We start from the raw sequence: 20429 nt of genomic DNA on the forward strand, positions 1-20429 counted from the left end.
GCGCCCAGCCAGGGAGAAAAGGGGGAGAACCCGGCTGACAGCTGTGGGGGGCCAGCAGAGGAGAAATAAACATTGAAATCATCCTGGCGGTTCTGTTGAGTGTGGGGAAGGGTTCGATGGGTCTGTCTCTCACTGCAAGTCTCAGGGATCGCCACGTATCTGCAAGAACAAGGGGTCCTGGGCAGGGCTCCCTCTACCTGTGTGGGCGGGCACTAAAAATGTCAGTCCCGCTCACTTCCTCAGCAGAGCCATGCTGCTGTGCCCCAGCTGCTCCCAGGGGAATGGCTGGTGGCTGCCCCGTCCCAGGCGCAGCTGGGTAGCCACCATGTGACCTGACTAGGAAGTGAAAAACTTCTTCCAGCTGGAGGAAGCTGAGCCCCCAGCCCTGTACTGATCCCACAGCCACCCAGAGGTTGCCTGATTCTGGGCGGGGAAGGGATTGATGCTCCTTTCATAACTCCCCACAGTTTGGACCCTCTCTGCTTCCCGTCTGCCAGAGGGTGAGCTTGGGATTGCCAATACTGCCTAGAACAAGCCATTTAAATATCATGGCAAGCTGCACAAAGCCCAGGACATGGGCAGAGAATTTTGTAACTACAGCAGTTTGGATGACAACACAGCTGGTCTGTGTTAATTGATACAGCTCCCCCACATCCCACCAGGACCTCAGCAGTCCAGATACCACACAGAGGTATCCTCAATATTTCTAGCCCAGCATTGCTAGTTCAGTCTGCTCACTCCATTTCCTGTTTGCACAGACACTTAGGCATGGGCTGAGAAATGTGTTAAGATGCCACAGCAGCAATGTGAGGGAGCGGCTTATTAAAAGGATGACCCAGGGGGTCGGTTAGGTTAACTGCTCCAACAGAGCCAAGAAGGCAGCAGACACAGGGCAGCAGCAAAGCAGAGATCTGAGAGGTGGTTTTCAGCAGCTTAAGAAAGGGAAAGTTGGCTTGGCTTATACACACACCCCGTTTATTTTCATTGTCTCTCTCACCAAAGCAACCAGCTTATACGCAGGCAGAGTGAGTACATGAGTAACTAAGGCAAGATCAGCTTTTAATCAGTGGTTATTACCCTGGTGCTGATGCTCGGGGCATTGGATGCATGACCATAGCCTGCAACTTGCTCCCCCAAGAAAAGACCCTTTACAATCAATCATTCCAACTTGAAACACCCACCTCTCCATCCCCACCGAAATAAGGTGCTACAGCATTAAGGCCATTGAATGCACAGATGTCGCGCCATTGCCAACACCACTGGAATTGTCACTCCTGTGGAAGGGGAGAGCAACCTGAGCGATCCCTGAATGTGCAGCTCTGCAGCAGAGCATGGAGGGCTCTAGCGCGTGGGTCTCTGGTTACTGCTCTTCCACGTGGATGATTCTCTCATTCCCTTCCTCCGGGAGCTGGGGAACAGCATACACTAGAGCCCGGTCTTCCTCCTGGCAGATGATGGCAACTGTGCTGCCACTTTCTGGCATCACGGTGCTGGACTGCAGGCAAGCCTGGGGGAGAGCAAGAGGGAAGGTAAAGGTTTTGCCGGCGGATGTTTTCCTGCAGTACTGCTTACGTGACAGGCTGGACCGGGGCTCAGAGGTGGCATTTCTGTGTATTTTACGTTGCAATGAAAGATCCACAGCATGGCCATGGCTGGGTATTGGCTGACTCGGAAGGGGAGCCTCAAAATTGCAGCATAAACGGTCAGGCTTGGACTGGAACCCAGACTCAAACCCTGCAAGGCAGTGGGTCTCAGAGCCTGGGCTCCTGTCGAGCACCTACACTGCAAATTTAGCCCTGCAGCTCACGTCAATAGACCTGGGTGCCGAGACTTAGTGCTATGGGGTTTTGTACTGCAGTGTAGACACATTGTCTTGTGCTTGGCTAGCTGGTTCTTGCTGCTCAGGGTGGAACTGGTCACCAAATGTAAAGATGAGAAGGAATCTTCCCCAGGTCAGACTGGCAGCATTAGAGTTTTTTGCCTTCCTTTGCAGCATTAGAGGCAGATCACTTGTCAAGAAGATCTTGGTCTCTCTCACTTAACCATTTCCCTGCCACTGCTGTGGTCTTGGGCACTGGTGCCCCTCGGTCCCTCCTATTCGTTTCATATAACACATGAAAAAGTCTCAGAGGGGCAGCAGTGTGAATCGGTAATGTTAAAAACAATGAGCAGTCCTGTGGCACTTTAGAGACTCACTCATTTATTAGGTCATGCGCTTTCGTGGGTAAAACCCGCTTCATCAGAGGAGTTGGAGTGGAAATTACAGAATCCAGGGTACATATAACAGCAAAAGAAATTACCTCTCAATTGTAGGACCAGTGATAATGAAACTAATTAACTCAGGCTGGATGGGTCTCATTTGTAGCATGTGATGGGGAAATGCAAATATCAAAGAGAGGGAAATTGCCTTTTTAGTTCGTTAACCAGCTAAGATCTTTAATCAAGCCCAAGTTGATTGTGGTGAACTTGTAAATGAACTCCAGTTCAGCTGTCTCCCTCTGTAATTGGGTGATAAAATTCTTTCTAGAATAGCTGCTTTTAAATCCTAAATGTCTAGGGAGGTTAAAATGTTCCCGTACAGGTGTGTGTGTTACATGTGTGATGCCTGATTTGTGTCCATTTATCCTTTGGTGCAGAGACTGTCCAGTCTGGCCAATGTACATGGCAGAGGGACATTGCTGGCACTTGATGGCAATAAGCCACAACATAAAGGGCTCATAAACCTGCAATTCACTAACATGGTATATGCCATCTGTGTCACAAAGTCTCTCTCTCTCTCTCTCTCTCTCTCTCTCTCTCTCTCTCTCTCTCTCTCTCTCTCTCTCTCTCTCTCTCTCTCTCTCTCTCTCTCTCTCTCTCTCTCTCTCTCTCTCTCTCTCTCTCTCTCTCTCTCTCTCTCTCTCTCTCTCTCTCTCTCTCTCTCTCTCTCTCTCTCTCTCTCTCTCTCTCTCACACACACACACACACACACACACACACACACACACACACACACACACACACACACCTCTTTCTCTTTCATTCTTTCTCTCTCTCAATCTCTTCTCCACTCCTTCTAGGGGCCCAGAGCTGGCTCCTGACTTATCAAAATTAATGGAGTGCTGCCTCTGCAAAAATTATTACCCTCCCTGCATTAGACTCTGTGCCGCTAGCTGCAGATTGCTTATTAGATCCAGCCCCGGGTAACAATGAACAAGTCATTCCCATCTGACAGTCTAATGGCCCCTGGACAAAACAAGCTTAGTGGGTCTTACTCCAGTGGCTAGCAAACAACAGTGCAGAAACCAGAGGTGTGCTTAGACCCCTCGTTGACAGCCTCAGCAGAGAAGCCAAAGACCATAGGACCCTGCAGGCTGAACTCTCCCCTCTCAGACCTAGAGTGGATCCTGCAGATCACAGAGAAGGGAAGTGACACAGGAGTTCAGTCTCAGTGACCTGTACATTCCTTGGCCTCTCTTGCCCAGGCTGTGAGGAAAAGGCCTCTTTGTGAGGGGAACCGCAGGCATAGGTCTGAAACCTCCATTTAAACCTCTGGCCTAGAAGCAAGACACTGCCACTCCTCTATTCAAGGCCTCAAGCCATTCATCAACATGGGAACAAGGTAGGGTCTGGATTTCAATGCTGTAACTATCATGGATTAAGAGTGGCAATAAGGGAAGCCAATCGGGTCAGTTTCTCCAAGGGCAGAACCATCACGTCCACAGATCAGCCGATTTCTTTTTTCAGGCTAGAGGGGACAACTGCATTATCTTGTTAGGAATTAGTTGGGGTTGGTCCTGCTTTGAGCACTGTTGGACTGGATGACCTACTGAGGTCTCTTCCTACTCTTCCTGTATAATTGGTTAACCGGTTAAATGTGAAGTTTACTTCACGTTTAACCAGTTAACCAATTAAGTGGGTCACCCTTCCCTGCCGCAGCGGCAGACAGAGGCTACTTCTGCCAGGGACATGCTGGGCTTGCCACAGACAGGGGCTGCTCCAAATGCTTGGTGGGCAGGGAGCTGCTCCAGCCCTCACTGGTTAACTGAAACCACTCAGCATCACCCATTAAGGGCATGCTTACCGGTTAAAACTGTCACATCCCTTCTTCCTACCCTAATCTTCCATGATGCTATGATCTTAGCCTGGCCAGGGTAACAGATCATGCTTAATGCAATATAATTCTGCTTCACCTACCTCTCCCATACCCTCTACTCCAGAATGCTACAGGAAAAAGAGCGAGGGTAAAAATACTTCAGGGGGTAGCCGAGTTAGTCTGTTACTGAAAAAAACAACAAATGGTCTGGTATCACTTTATAGACTAACAAAACACGTAGATGGTATCATGAGCTTTTGTGGGCAGAGCCCACTTCTTCAGATGACCAGAGCTAACTCCAGTCATCTGAAGAAGTGGGCTCTGCCCACGAAAGCTCATGATACCATCTATGTGTTTTGTTAGTCTATAAAGTGATACCAGACCATTTGTTGTTTTTTTAAGTAAAAATACTGTTATGCTGAAAGGACTAAAGGCTACCAGCAAACAAATCTTGGATCCAAACAAACACACAGACATCATTTTAGCCAAGGGATCTGGCCAAGCACTCCCTTTTAGGCTAAAAAAAGCTCCTTGATGTAGCGAAGGCAGCTGCAGACATGGCTGGATGACTGTCCAAGGAAACAGGTTGCATGTCACATCAAGAGTTAGGCCACAAACTGAGAAACAGCCCTGGCTGCTAACAGCGGCTAGGCAAGAGCACCTGGGGAAGGAGCTATGGGTGTGACCCTGATAGCAGACGAATGGGAGTTCTGGGGGACAGACTGCTCTGGAAGAACAGATTTATGAGCAAAGAAGATGCCTACTTTGTACTGCATTCAATGAAACACGTGGTAGAGATGCTTGTGTACAGCGGTGTGAAGAGATTTGATTTCAATCTGCAACCTGAAGGACAAGAGGATACATTCCCTCCACATGTATTTATCTAGTTCAGAGATGGGGAACCTCCGGCCCCCAGGCCAGATCCAGATGCCAAACAATTTCATCTGGCCCTTGAGGGGGGGAGGGCGGCAGGTCCCCACAGCCGTGAAACGCTGTGGGGGGGGTCCTGGGAGCCGCATTGCTGCATACTTCCGGTTCCTCTCCTGCACATGGGAGAGGCGTGCGCAGGAGACCTGGCGGGAGGGAACTCCAGGTGCTGGAGGCCTGCGGCATTTCAGGAGGCGGCAGTGAAAAAGAGGATGGAGCTGCTTCCCAGTCTCTACAGGCTGCCAGCAAAACTCCTTTCGCTGGTAAGGAGGCATGCAGGACCAGAGGTGGGTGGAGGGAAATCTGTTCCCAGAGCAGGAGGGAAGGGTAGCCCCCAAGCCTTCTTTCATGGGACACCTTTTGGGAGGAAGGGGAGGCCACAGCAGGCCAGCATCTTCTCTCCTCCTCCTTCCCCGGGGTTCCCTGAATAGGCTGGCTGCAGCAGGGAACAGTGTCTGGCAGTCTGGAGCCATACACTGCAAGCAATGCCTCCTTTATAGTTAAGGAGACGTGTAGGACCAGAGGAAAGGGGGGGATCCCTTGCAGGAGTGGGAGGGAAGGGAAGCCCTCCCTCCCCTTACCCGCCCCCCCGAGCCCCTTCCCTGCAAAAAGAAAACTCAGCTATCATGCTAAAATTCTTAATTAAAAAAAAAAAACATCCCACCTCAAGACGTTTATGCGTAAAGGGAAACTTCAAGGTTCACCATTAAAATCCTCCTAATACAAGAGCTTTGTGTGAATCTTTTTGCATTCCAGCCCAGTGACGGGAGAGGATCATGACCGAACACACCTCAGAACGGGCATGCTAATCAAGAACCACTGCTGATTCAGCATTTCAGGTCTGATGCAAACCACTCCCACAAAAGACAGCTGGGCATAGAAGGTTATGGCATAGGTCAATGGGAAGACCTTTCTCCTTAGGATTGCAGACGGGGTTCTGAACAACCCAGCTCCACCGCGTGGAGAATTCACAGCTGAACAAGGGGCAGGGGAGATGCAGAAAGTTCTCAGATTTACTATTATCCCCATCATGCACACAGGGAATCAATATCCAAAGAGGGAAGAGACTTGTGCTAGGTCATACAGGGGGTCTGTAGCAGTGCAGAGAACTGAACTTGGGTCTCCTGTACCCCGTGCTGGCACCTGAGCCACTTGTCTAGCTTGTGTTGTTTGCAAGAATGGAATTCTGTAACAGTGAGGAATCTAAGTATTGGCTGATCTAATGATATTGCTGTATCACTGGGCTAACTGCCTCTCTTCCAGACCAAGGACAGTCATTGACCTGAATGTTTCATTTAAATGGGAGCACCTCAGGACTGGCTTTCTATAGCACCTCCAAAGAGGCCTTTGGTTTGGAGCACTGGAACTCCTCAGCAGGGGAGAAACAAACTTCATGTTACTGCTAAGCCTTATGAACTCAGAGACCATAGAGAGGGGAAAAAAGAAACATACTTTCATGGCAGGGGACAGCTTTTCTGAGTGCAGCACTGGTCAGGGTAGGGGAGCTCTCTGGAGAGGAAAAAGAGACTATAGCTCAGAGGAAAAGCCACGCACTATAAGAGGATGGTTCTGTACAATGTTCTAACTAATTTTTTCCATCCATGTGCAGAATAAATTATGTGCATGTGTGAATGTGCACCAACAACGGAAAGGAAACCTAGCTGTGGGCACTCTGCTAACGAGCTGGGTGGCATATGAATCTCCTGAGCAGCCGCACAAGTGCCTGGCTTAAAGGTTTAAATTGTGTGTCATTTCTCAGCCCAAAAAGTCAATAAAAGGCTCCTCATACTTTTTTACTCCAATCGAAGCTCAAAGAATCTTTCAGAGGGGTGAGGAAACTGATGCAGGGAATGCGTGCAGGTGTTTATGTTTTATCTGGATCTGTGTGTCTTTTGTGCAGCCTAAAGCACAGAGTGATTGTTTTAGATCCCTTTTGTTAAAGTCTCGGTGTTGTGCACATCAACGGTCTCGTGCCCCTGAGGAGTCAAACAGCAGAGAGGGTGATGCTCTGGAAGAGGGTGGACTTGAGTAACTGGGGTGCATATTGCAAGGGGCCAGCACTGGTCTTCAGGGGCCTAAGGCAGGTGGACCATGGAGTGTCGTTTGCTTCTGCGGCATGTTCCTTGGGCCCAGGCAGAAAGATAAGAAAGGGTCGGAGCCCCCAAGCAGACAGAGCCCAGGATGGTGGGACTCAACCTGAGTGTGCAGCAGGGGTAGTACTGCCAGAGCTGCAGCAGCACCAACAGGAAAGTTTGTTTGCTTCCAAAGGGGAATGAACTCAAGGCCAGTGAGTCACAAGCTTTGAGACCTTCTCCCCCACACAAAGTTCTGACCCAACTATACCCCCATTACAAGATACTGAATGGTTGAGTCCAGACATTTTTTATTGTGACATTTCCCTGCCACAGTAATCAATGAAGGATTCTGCTTACCCTTCTACACCAATTCAGTGCCAGACTGAAAGCTGTGAAGGGCTACGACTTCCATTCATCCACAACTGAGGCTGGAAAGGTCCCATAGCACAGGCCAGCTCTATGCTAGAAAGTTCAGGAGCATGAAAGAGCCACACCAAGCGATGTAGTTAAGTAAAACTCTGGTGTGGACAGTGCTAGGTTGACAGAAGAATTCTTCCAGCAATCAGTTAACCTGTGGAACTCTTTGCCAGGGGATGTTGTGAAGGCCAAGCCTACGACATGGTTCAAAAAAGAATTAGATAAGTTCATGGAAGATAGATCCATCAATTGCTGTGACATTGCACCCCCATATTCTTTGTAAAAATTTGCTTTTCAATATGAACATGCCGGTCTCAAATATGCTATATGCATAATGTGGCATGTAACCTATCATTGAAAAGCTTGCAATCTGCTGAATATGTACATTATATTTGTGTGCGCATATCTTTCCTGTATTAGAAGTTAGAAATATGAAGTCTAAGTCTGCTTATATATCCAGATGTGCTAATGAAGGCAATTAGTAACTCAAGGAACTTAAAAGGCCCAGAACTTGGGACAATGATCTTTGAATAGTCTTGCTTTTCCTGTAAACCTGGATTATGACTGGTCCTGCCAAAACATGTGGACAGGTAACCTGGTGCTGGAACCCATTTTGGATGAGGTAATTTTCCTCTAAGTTTCTTGGCGTATTAAGCTTAGCTGACATTTTTTGTTTTACTTAGCTTTATAGTAATTTACTTCGATCTGTCTGTTATCACTTGCAACAACATAAATCCTACTTTTTGTATTTAATAAAATCACGTTTGTTCATTATTAAGCCCAGTGTAAATCATTGTTACCGGGGGGAGGGGGAATGACGAGACAACAATTGTGCATCTCTCTCTTTCACTGATAAAGGGAGCGAACAAAACTTTATGGTTGTTCTTTCAAAAGTTCACAAATGAACACTGACTTAATACAGTGTTTTCCTATGAAGAAAAATAATGGTTTCCCTTTTTTTTAGTAGCTTACCTTTAACACAGCACTATACTGTATGCGAGTTTTTCCTTTTGTCTCTGCTGCTGTCTGATTGTGTATTTCCAGTTTCAAATAAGGTGTGTGCCTGACTGGCCAGTTAGTAACTGAGAATGCCAACATGTAGTTGACTACATGATTAACCAATAAGCCTGGGCTTCTCAGTTAATCCTATCGACTAACCCCCGCCTTGCTGCCTATGTCTCACTGACCTGCAACCAAGGGGTTGTAGGTCAATGAGACATAAGAGTCAGTGGTTCGACTTGGCATGCAAACCCCTGCTTGCAGCAAAAGCTCTCTCCCCCTGCTTCTCATACAGGGCAGCCACATGGGAACAACATTCAAATGGCTGTTGTAGCCTTGAATCCCATAGCACAGGCCTGGGAAAAATACTGTCCAGACACTGGATCTGGCCCCCCAAGCTACCGGATCTGGCCCGCGGACCACTCTGCAGGGACCCTCAGACACATATCTGCCATGGTTTAAAGCCAAGTCTGTGGGCTCTCTATTCTGCAGGGAGGGGCGGATTTCATGTGATCTCCCTGACCCCAACCCAATCCTCAGCTCCTAGTGGCTGGAAACAACCAGCCAACAGGAACTGAGTTTGGCCTGGGGGGTTGCAGCAGCACAAGCCTCTTCCCCCACCGGGAGCTGAGAGCCGCGGGGAGAGAGCAGCCTGCAATTTAAAGTGATCTGGGGCTGCATCAGGGAGGAGTCCAACCTGCTTTGGGGCGCTGCAGGGCTGGGAGCTGCATAGCTAAGCGCATCCCACCCAGAGACTGCCTCCGGCACCCCACTGCCTCCTGCACCCCAACTCCCTCACTCAGGTCACCATCCAAACTCTTTGCACCCCGCCACCCCAGGTCATAACTCCCTCCCAGATCCTGTAACCCCTTCTACACCCCTCCCCCAGGTCAGAATTCTCTAGCGCACCCAAACAGCCTCCCAGACCCTGCACCCCATTCCTCTGCCCCAGGTCACCACCCAAACCCTCTGCGGTCTGCATCCTCTTTTCCTCTTCCCCCCAGACTTTGCACCTCCTCCTAGAACTCCTCCCCAAAACCAGACACCTCCCCTGCTCCCATACTCCCTCCCTTACCCTACACCCCAATCCCCTGACCCAGGTCACAACCCCCTACTTCACCCAAACTCCCTCTCAGACCTCACAACATCTCCTGCACCCCACTCCCTTACCCTTGTGCCCTTCTGCACCCAACCTCCATCCCAGACCCCGCACCTCCTCCACAGAAAAGTGCTGCCCTTGACCACTTTCCAAAATTTTGGAGTGATCCCCTCCACCAAAAATTGCTGCCACCCCTGCCAAGCAGCAACACCACCATTTGGAACAGCAACACCTAGTCCCCACAAAAACACACTTAGCCCCATCTTCCGTGGAGCTGTTCAACTAAGAAAAGTGAATCTATCTCTGCATACAGTACAGGGAACAAGAGGCCATACAATCTGTTCCTAAAGCAAGAAAAAATTCCTCGTTGTGCATTCCCACACATGGGGCATTCAGAGCCTATAATGACATCCTGCTCAGGCTGTTTGTGGGGATTGAACATGAGACCCCTAGCTCTAACTATATAAGTTGCTTCTGCTTGAGCTAAAGGCCCATAGCTGTGAGAGGCAGTGCAGACTCCTAAATCACTGTACAGGATACAGCTACTTAGAAGGGTGGTCCAGTGGTTTAAAGCACTAGCTTAGGGCTTGGGGGAGACAGCCACAGGCATCCTCTATGACCTCAGGCAAGTCACTTAGCCTCTCCATGCCTCAGTCCCCCACCTGTACACGGGGGATAAGTGCCCTGCGCTGTCTCAAAGGACATGAAAGATTGTGTGGTGCAAGGATACTACCATGACAGCACCTGTGGGTATGTCTGCACTGCAGCCACACGTCTTGTAGCTGTACTCCAGCTAGCCTACAAGCCTCCCTGAATGCAACAGGCACAGATACATCTTACACATACTGCATTCACACCCATGGATGCATACACGAATGAGACCCAGGGATCTCCTGCTGCCAATTGGCAGAGGGCACAAAGGTTCCTGGGTCTGTATTACATTCTAGTTCATCAAAGGTCCATATAAGGTTTCTACTGGAAGCTGGTTTCATACTGGTCCCTTTGATCATTGTGAGATGCACATATAGGGTACCCTTAAGGAGTTACATTTCTGTACAAAAATTATGTTTGTAAAGCAACATAAGGTGACTTGCCTTAGATCCACCATAAAGGAGCTAAGAAACATTTCTCTCTCTGATTTGGCTACATGCAAATGAAGCATTGTAAGCTTCACAATGGAGGCCATTCACATACTGAGACGAATACCAATGGAGAGAAATGAAATCAACAGGAAAGCAACACACTGAAAAATTAAGCCATAGGGGGTTTATCCAGTTGGCAAACTAAAACAAGGGTTTGGAGGACTATTTCTAAAGGGCGCTTATAGACACACATCCCCCTTATTCCTTCATTCTGTAAGAACAAGCTCACAGGGGCTTCATCTTACGAGAAGGGATCTCAACCATACTGGTTGAAAACACTGAGGAAAGGACTTGGGGTAGGCTATCTTGTCTTCGTTGGCTATCCCTCAGTGCAAAGATGTCTATCAAGGGGGTTCATTGGTGGGTTTTGTGGGAATGCCATGTGCTAGTTAAATTTAATCTCTAGAAAGTGTGTTATGATTCTGCGACTATTTGTTTCCAACATTTTTATCTACTATCACTGGAATTTCTGAACATAGTGAAAACAAGACTAAGTTTATCATCAATATAGATGCCTAGGTGGTGGATGGGAGAGAGAGAAGTAAAGTGGTGATCATGAATTGAGTCTTACAAGCTGCTTTATGGGAATAGTGGATCTAAGAGCTGTCAAGTGTTCAGAAAACAGAGCTGGGTACATGCTACGGACCTGGGCGTTATTGTGCATGTCTATCACTAACCTGTGCAGAGACAGCAGAGCATGCGGAGACCTGGAAGGCAGAGAATGTGCTCCTAGGGGCTGGTAGTTTCAGAAAGCTTACCTACAGCAGGGACAGACAATACTGCCTCATGCTAAGGGTGATGAGATACCTGGCAAGCATCAACATACCCGTAGACAGGCAAGCAGGGAGTCAAGCCCTCTCCCCACTCTCCTTAGAGGTGCCCAACCTACCATCTCCAACAGCTTGAGTTTCTCCTCCGACACGAGGCTCTCCTTCCTCAGCTGCTCTACGACACCCTCCATGGCTTCCAGTTTAGTGCAGTGACGCCGGTGCCTCTGCTGCAGCACCTTGACCTTCTTCTGCAGGCCCATTACCAGGTCGACCAGCTGCTCGGTGGTCAGCTCGTTCTTGTGGTAGCGGTGCTCCTCAAGTTGCTCCTCCAGGGCTTCGGCACAGAGCTCCACCTCGATGGTGGAAGACGAAGAATCATCATCCAAAGAGCCTGTGGCGTAGTTCGACACAATGGGCACTGTGGAAACGATGGGCACTGTCAGGGCTGAGGACAAAACCGTTTCGGGAGGCGAGGCACTGGAGGTCAGTGGCCCCATGGCACAGGAGGACACCACCGGTGCTGTGGGGATGGTCTCAAAATACGCCACCATTTGGGTGGTCGACACCTGCAGGGAGCTGAGGACAGCTGCGGTGGAGGGATCGGTTTCCAGGAGGGGCTGGATGGACACATTCTCAACGAAGAGGGTGCCCTGGCTGGAGATCTCCTTTTGGTCCACCGTGGCCATCAGCGTATGCGACTGCTCAGCAGCAAAGGTGCCTTCAGGCTGGGCCACCACAGCAGCGTCCTCACAAGAGACCATGATCTCTGTGGCAAAGTGCTCAGGCACATCTGCCACAAAAGAGTCTGGAGCGGCCTCGACAGAGAAATCCACATGCTGCTCCACGGTGGAAGAGAACGGCTGGCCCGGGAGATGGACGGGAATGGACTCTACACCCTCCGAGGGGGTGGCCACAGCCAGTGCCACAGCGTTGAGTGGCTCCACGATCTGAACAAGAGGCATCAGGTTCACTGCCCCAACCAGTGGGGAGGAGAGGGCTTGGAGGTCCAGATCCGAGACAGAGGGCTGAGCTTCCACGTAGATCGGGGCAGAGGACAGACCTGGGTCGATAGCTATGGCGAGAGCTTCCAGTGTGTCATGAGTGGGGTGGGTAGCCATGGCCTGTGGCCCCTGCAAAGTCCTGTCCGTGCTGCTCTCAACAATTAGCTTCTTGGCCTGTGTTTCACATGAAGGCCGGGCAGGATTCTCCCGTTTCTGCAAGCCACCAAAGAAACAACATGTTTGCTTCTGAAGAACAATGCAATGGTGAGGAAGCCCCATTACCTGCCCTGGTTAGGGCAGGAGGAAGAGGTGGCTAGAAGCTCCCTTTGCATTCCCCTATGCTGTGGGAGAGCCCCACCTAGCTTCTAGCGTCCATTACAGCAGCATTGGGGTGACCTGTTATGCTCTTTCTCCTATGGGCCTTGGGGAGCAGAAATGACACAAAACAGTGCACTCTGGCCACAACCCCATCTACCCCCTACAGGGCCTATGACAGACATGGGCAAAATCAGGCCCGGGAGCTGGATCCAGCCCACCAAGAATTTCTCTCCAGCCCATCCAGCTGATTAGCAGCGTATGCATACTTATAGCCAGCAGCCTGTGTTCAGCTGCCCCTCCCCCCACCTTGCTCCATCCTGCAGCAGAGCTGCTCCCAGGAGTCTGTCTTAAGAAGGAGTGCACTGTTTCTAAGATTTCATACACACACTTCCCCTCCATACCTCATCTCTGCAAAGGGAGGAGGGGGGAGACAACAAAGCAGGACATCTAAAAGAGACAGCATGCGGGTTCTCTCAGAAACCTACCCAGCAGCAGCCAGCACACACCTGGTGTCACTGTCATACACACCCAGCCTGTGCCACACAATCTCTGTACCACACACACTCACCTATATCTCTGCACCACACACACACAATCTGTGTCACAAAGTCTGTCTCGCACTGTGTCTCTCTTGCAGAGTCACACGCTCTCTCTGTAGCCCCACACCTTCTATCCGAGACCACACCCCTTCCGGGAGACCTGGAGCCAGCCAGTGACCATGTACCAAAATTCATGCAAAAATTACTGCCCACTCCTGGCCTATGAGACCAGAGAACAGTCACAGTGTTGTGTGCGCTGGCCCTGCCCTGATCTACCCCCATGCCTGTTGTTGCACTCGGGGACCTTACACCTGCTCTATGTCAGCTGGGGAGACCTCTGACAAGAGGGAGGCTTAAGCAGCTGTTTCTGCTCACTTTGAGGCTCCTTTACACCTTAGAACAGTGCCAAGTGGCTTTAGGTTTTCCTACTGGCCAGATACGCAACTGCATTACTATCTCCCATTCCCAGGGCTTTGCAGGAACTGCCTGTACTTAAACTGCTGTCAAAAGCCTGCCTCTGGGGTCCTGAGTCGTCAATCCAGCATCTTGCACAGGCATGCACAGTCAGACACATTCATATACTCCTCCCTTCCCCTTCCTAGTTCCAGTTAGGCAATTATTTACTTCCATTGCTATTATCCTTGTTAAGAGTCACATGACAGATGTTTATACTCGAACTCTTTGCGCTGGGAGCTAAGGGCATGAAAGACTGTGAGTAGCCTGATAAACAAGTGGGCACGCCTGGCAGTGACTAGGCTGGTTTCTAATTATCTTGCCAGATTTACACTAGGGATGTTAAAACGCATCTAATTATGTAACCACGGAACAGTATCATTCTTCGGCTACGTCTACACTGGCATGATTTTCTGAAAATGCTTTTAACGAAAAAGTTTTGGGAGAGGGTTTTACAAAAGTTTTCCGTTAAAAGCATTTTCGGAAAAGCACGTCTAGATTGGCAGGACGCTTTTCTGCAAAAGCACTTTTTGCGGAAAAGTGTCCGTGGCCAATCTAGACGCAGTTTTCCGCAAAAAAGCCCCGATCGCCATTTTCGCGATCGGGGCTTTTTTGCGGAAAACAGTACTGTGCTGTCTACACTGGCCATTTTGCGCAAAAGTCTTTCAGAAAAAGACTTTTGCCCGAACGGGAGCAGCATAGTATTTCCAGAAAAGCACTGATGATCTTACATGAGATCGTCAGTGCTTTTCCGGAAATTCAAGCGGCCAGTGTAGACAGCTGGCAAGTTTTTCCGCAAAAGCAGATGATTTTGCGGAAAAACTTGCCAGTCTAGACACAGCCTTCCTGTTTTATGTTGGGACGACTAGGCTACAGAGGGGAAGAGACTTATCCAAGGTCACACAGTCAGTAACAAAGTTGGGAATAAAACCCAGCCCCGCATGCTCTAACCATTGGACCCCACTTTCTGGGGAATATAACTCAAAAGCTCTTTGAGTCCCTTCATAGTTCTATGCTGCAGTTTTCCCAAATACAAAAGTGGGGATAATTCCTTCCAAGAGTTAGAAATAGAACTCTGTTCTCTACACTAACTACTCAGCCATGCTCCCTCCCCAAGTCAGTGATTTTGTAAAACCCTCTCCCAAGCATTCCCCACTGAGTCCCCACATCAGCTGATGACCAAGAACTTACCAGGGGGTTTTCAGACAGTTGAAAGATGGTGGGGACAGCATCAGGCTTTAGATAGCGAACCCCCCACCTGTACTCGAAACATGATGGAGCAAAATGCTCGCTGCATAAATGCTGGTATCTGGTAGGTACCCACTTCTCTTGTTTCATCTGAGAGAGCCATTGGTGGAGTCGTTCCGGATTATGCAAGGGAAACCTGCATGTACATCACAAGAGGTCTTCAGCACCACAAACATGCATTGATTTAGCTTCACAGCCCACTTTGAGGCGGGTCTATGTTATGATCCCCATTTTACAGGTGGGGAAATCAATGCACTGAAAGTTGAAGGGATTTGCCAGAATTCAAGCAGTGAGTTAGCCCTAGAGCTAGAAAAAAGGGCCTATGACTCCCTGGTGGTGTTCCGTGTAAGCTGTGTGTGTGTGTGGCTGCTCAGGAGAGATTCAAATGCTGCTCAGCTGATTAGCACAGCTAAGTTTTTTTGTTTCTACTGGTGGTGCACATTCACACATGCATTGGTGCACATAAAAATGTATTCCACGCATGGATGGAAAAGATTAGAGAACACTTTGTTCCCAGGGCATTGCTCTTGGCCCACGTTCTATCAAATATCCAAAGAGATAACAGGTAATGAGATGGCAGCTGACACCAGGATTCTGCTGGCAGAGACTGAATATCCATTCCAGGGCAGTATTCCAGCATTCCAAATGTTTGATGTGACAGACCGCCCTCCCCCCATTCTTTATGAAATGGACTTATGGACATGAATATACATAACTTAAAGGTGTTTTGAACGAATTATTTCATGTAACCTATCAATCTTCATGTCATGATCCGCTGGTTCTGCTTATCTTTGATGTATGAATCATTTGTGTATGTAAAATTAGACATATGGAGTTGGGAATACTTTGTGGGTTTCAAATGTGTGAGACTAGGTCTACACTACAGCTTTTTCCGATTTTTTTTTCCGGAAGAGGCTTTTCCAAAATTTGACCAGTCTACACTGGGCCAAATTTCGGAAAATCCCCCTCCTTCAGAAGATCCCTTCTTCCTTCTGAAAGAGCACATCTGCACTTCCACAAAAAAAAGTGAAAGAGCAAACACGTTCCCTGGATGCGACAGAGTTTTTCTGGGATACCAGAGGTATCCCAGAAAATTTCTGCAATGTAGAAGTACCCTGAATGTGGGACATGGAGGGTGTTACCCTCAAAGTCTTGATGAGCAACTGTTAACCAATCTCTTCTGTCCTTAAGTCTGAGCAGGGGTTGGTAGGGAGTGGGCCTAACTCCTTAACAAAAAGAATAGGAAAGCAGAGCTCTGGGTTTTCTGGCTGGGCTGCACCTAAAGGAAAGGAGCTGAAGACATCAGGGTGGGGAGACAGCCCTGGTTTGGAGGGGCAGCTGGAAAAGAGGTTTTAGGGTGAGTTTAAAGAGTTTTGTGCTGAGGTTTCAGTGCAGAATTAGCTAAGCGTTTGTTTCTTTTTATTTGTAACCTACTTTGCTCTGTCTGTTCTCACTTATAACCACTTATATCCTACTGCTTGTACTTAATAAAATCATTTTTATTTTTTAATCAAACTCAGTGTTAATAATTGTGATCTGGAGGGGAGGGGGGGCAACCAGTATGTACATTCCCCCTTTCATTGTTAGAGGTGGCTTACCCTTATCTAATTCTTTGAGGTTTGCTCCCATCTGTGGAGTGGTATCCCAGGAAGCTGGGCCCTACACTGCACTTTCCTTGTACCTGAAAAGGGGACTCCTCAGTGGGAGCAGGGACCTTAGCTCGGGGCCTTGGCTGGGGGAGACCAGCAGAGCTGGCTCAGCAGGACCGGGCGGTAAGGAATCCTTGAGAGCAGGGAGGCGAGTGGCAGTGGCCATGTCAGCATCCCAGGAGTCACCCCCAAGGGGTCGACTGTGACCTCACCCCATCACACTGGACACCATGCGCTTCCTTCCCCTACCTCCCAAGGTAGCAGGCTGCATAGGCTCAGCCAGAAACCAATACCACTAGCACTTCTACAAACAATTCTGCCTTCTATGAGAGGGACGGATGCTACTAAACCAGTTGCGAGGAACAATCCATGTCTTCACATTTTTTTCTTACAAGCATAAAAAAAAATTCACATTTAAGTAGTTGCTAAGATGAAGCAATCAATCTTAATACTCAGAGCAGCAACTGATTACTGCAGATTCAGGTAGGAATCCTTAGTGCAACGCACAGGTGTATTACAGGTGTGTATTTTTAGCCTTCCCTTGAAGCTTCAGGTATTAGTCACTGGTGCAGATGTCTGATCCAGCATAGAGCAGGAGAAGGTACACAAGACCAGACTATATGTATATTTTACTTGCACCAATGCATCATATGTTCAGGAGTCTTATATCTACTATACATTTTAGAAAGTTTGTTGGTCTGTCAGTGAGTCTGTTTGTCCAAGAATTCCTACATAGTAAGCGCTAGAACCACCAATTTGGTATACTGCTCTCTCTTATAACTTAAACCAAGGCCAGGGTCTAGCTGTGTCAGGACAATAGGATGTGTCTGAAATGTGACTGTGTCTCATAATACGGAAGGGGAGGGTTCTGTTAGCAGGAACATTTATACTGTATACGATCACTGGAGTCAGCAAGGGGCCAGAGATGGGAATGAGGACAGGCAGGCGTGTTTGTGTGTCTGTCTCCCAGCTGGGGGACATGCACCCCGGCACTGGCCATAGACACTTCTTGCCTGGCCCCAAACTGCTGCAGTGAGAGAGGCCTGGGGTAGTCCTCCCTCCCCAGGGTAACCTACATACTGAACTCCTCACCCCAGAGCAATGATTTACATGAAGGAAAAAAAACCACTTATTTGAGTTAAAGACCCAAGGAACGCCAGATAAATCGTCTAGTATTAATAGTATGCTTAATAGTCAGGGTTGGTAGGAATGGTGTCCTTAGCCTGTTTGTCAGAAGCCAGGAACAGGCAAAAGGAGATGGATCACTTGAGGATTACCTGTTGGGTTTATTCTCTCTGGGGCACCTGGCATTGGCCACTGGCAGGAGACAGGATACTGGGCTGGATGGACCTTTGGTCTGACCCAGTACGGTCATTGTTGTTATATATAAATGCTGATACTGCAGCAAAGTCATTGCAGAGCAGTTGTGAAGATTCCATAGTCACAGATGCACTGAAAGTTTATTGCTTCACAGGACATTTCCCTGCCCCATTTCATACAGTGCCTAAGACCCATTAACTACGGCTACACCCAGGTGTTGTAAGCAACCCTGTAACCATGCAGCACTCAGGCTCATTGCTGTTAAATACAGAGCCTGCCTTCCCCGCAAGTGTCAGCCAGCACCTGGCAACACCCAGCACATGATCCTCACCCACTGACAGCACCCTAATGGGGGAGGAGAATTCCACTCCCTCTTAACAAACTTACTTGCTGCTATAATCATCTGAACTGTTAATACTCCAGTCATCTGTGGAAGAGGGCTGTGCCCACAAAAGCTCATGATACCATCTACGTGCTTTGTTAGTCCTTAAGGTGCTGCTGGACTATTCATTTTTTTAAAAGTTTTTCTAGTTATAGACTAACTTGGCTACCCTCTGACGCTATAATCATGTCAGACAAACGATCCTCTTTAATAGGGGCCATGACTTGCTCCATCCCTTTATAGCTTATTTGTCTCCCCAGCAGTTCTCCCCTGCCCCCAACCCTCTGCTGCTACCTCCACAGTCCTCCCACTCCCCTCACTGCTTCCTCCCCCTGCCACCTCCACAGTCCTCCCCTTCACCTCATTGCCCCTCCCCCCACCCACTGCTTCCTGCCCACTCCAGTCTTCCCCCTCCCCTCACTATCTCCACCTGCCCACCTGCCACATCCACAGTCCTCCCCTTCACCTCACTGCCTCCTGCCCCTCCCCCCACCTCCTGGCCACGCCCACTGCTTCCTGCCCACTCCAGTCTTCCCCCTCCCCTCACTATCTCCTCCCCCCCCCACCTGCCACATCCTCAGTCCTCCCCTTCACCTCACTGCCTCCTGCCCCTCCCCCCACCTCCTGGCCACGCCCACTGCTTCCTGCCCACTCGTCTTCCCCCTCCCCCCACCACCTGCCACATCCTCAGTCCTCCCCTTCACCTCACTGCCTCCTGCCCCTCCCCCCACCTCCTGGCCACGCCCACTGCTTCCTGCCCACTCGTCTTCCCCCTCCCCCCACCACCTGCCACATCCTCAGTCCTCCCCTTCACCTCACTGCCTCCTGCCCCTCCCCCCACTGCTTCCTGCCCACTCCACAGTGTCCCCCCCCCGCCGTGCCCTACCCCTCCTCTGCCCCGCCCCGCCGCTACCTGCCCCTGCCGTTGCCAGCGCGCGCTGCCGCGGGGGGGGAAGGGAAGAGAGGGGGCGACGGCTGCTGACGTAAGGCCGCGCGCGCGCGAGGCTCTGACCTATAGAAGCTGAGGCGCTCGCCGCCCGGCCGGCGCTGTCCGGCGGAGTTGGAGCAGTTGGGCGCGCGGCAGTACTTGGGCATCGTCGCTCGCCCGCGCCGGGCCGGCTCCCCTCGCACGTGACCCGCGCCGCGCCCTCACGCAGGGGGCGTCCTGCGTGGTGACGTATGGGACTCCTGTCCCTCCTCCCCCCACCCTCCCGTCCGAGTGATTCCCGCCATGTCAACAGAACGGCAGGGGAGGCGTCACCACGGGGGGGGAGGGGCGGTTCTGAGAGGAGTTGATGGGGGGGGGTAGCACCACAGGAGGGGGAGGGGCGGTTCTGAGAGGAGTTGATGGGGGGGGTAGCACCACAGGAGGGGGAGGGGCGGTTCTGAGAGGAGTTGATGGGGGGGTAGCACCACAGGAGGGGGAGGGGCGGTTCTGAGAGGAGTTGATGGGGGGGTAGCACCACAGGAGGGGGAGGGGCGGTTCTGGGAGGAGTTGATGGGGGGGGTAGCACCACAGGAGGGGGAGGGGCGGTTCTGGGAGGAGTTGATGGGGGGGTAGCACCACAGGAGGGGGAGGGGCGGTTCTGAGAGGAGTTGATGGGGGGGTGTCACCACAGGAGGGGGAGGGGCGGTTCTGAGAGGAGTTGATGGGGGGGTAGCACCACAGGAGGGGGAGGGGCGGTTCTGAGAGGAGTTGATGGGGGGGTAGCACCACAGGAGGGGGAGGGGCGGTTCTGGGAGGAGTTGATGGGGGGGTAGCACCACAGGAGGGGGGAGGGGCGGTTCTGAGAGGAGTTGATGGGGGGGTAGCACCACAGGAGGGGGAGGGGCGGTTCTGAGAGGAGTTGATGGGGGGGTAGCACCACAGGAGGGGGAGGGGCAGTTCGGGGAGGGGCGGTTCTGAGAGGAGTTGATGGGGGGGTGTCACCACAGGAGGGGGAGAGGCGGTTCTGAGAGGAGTTGATGGGGGGGTGTCACCACAGGAGGGGGAGGGGCAGTTCTGAGAGGAGTTG

General features: G+C 50.4%; 1 protein-coding gene across 1 annotated transcript; it reads right to left on the reverse strand.

The window, feature by feature from the left end:
- Positions 1-958: 958 nt before the first annotated feature.
- On the reverse strand, positions 959-19601 carry THAP8 (THAP domain containing 8). Its single transcript, XM_075915104.1, has 4 exons — positions 19427-19601; positions 15007-15199; positions 11624-12718; positions 959-1507 (listed from the first exon to the last, which is right to left on the reverse strand). Exons 1-4 carry the CDS (start codon positions 19507-19509, stop codon positions 1361-1363), a joined length of 1518 nt encoding a protein of 505 aa, XP_075771219.1. The 5' UTR covers positions 19510-19601; the 3' UTR covers positions 959-1360.
- Positions 19602-20429: the final 828 nt, after the last annotated feature.

This window comes from Pelodiscus sinensis, unplaced genomic scaffold, assembly GCF_049634645.1.
Source record: "Pelodiscus sinensis isolate JC-2024 unplaced genomic scaffold, ASM4963464v1 ctg34, whole genome shotgun sequence".
Lineage (NCBI taxonomy): Eukaryota > Metazoa > Chordata > Testudines > Trionychidae > Pelodiscus > Pelodiscus sinensis.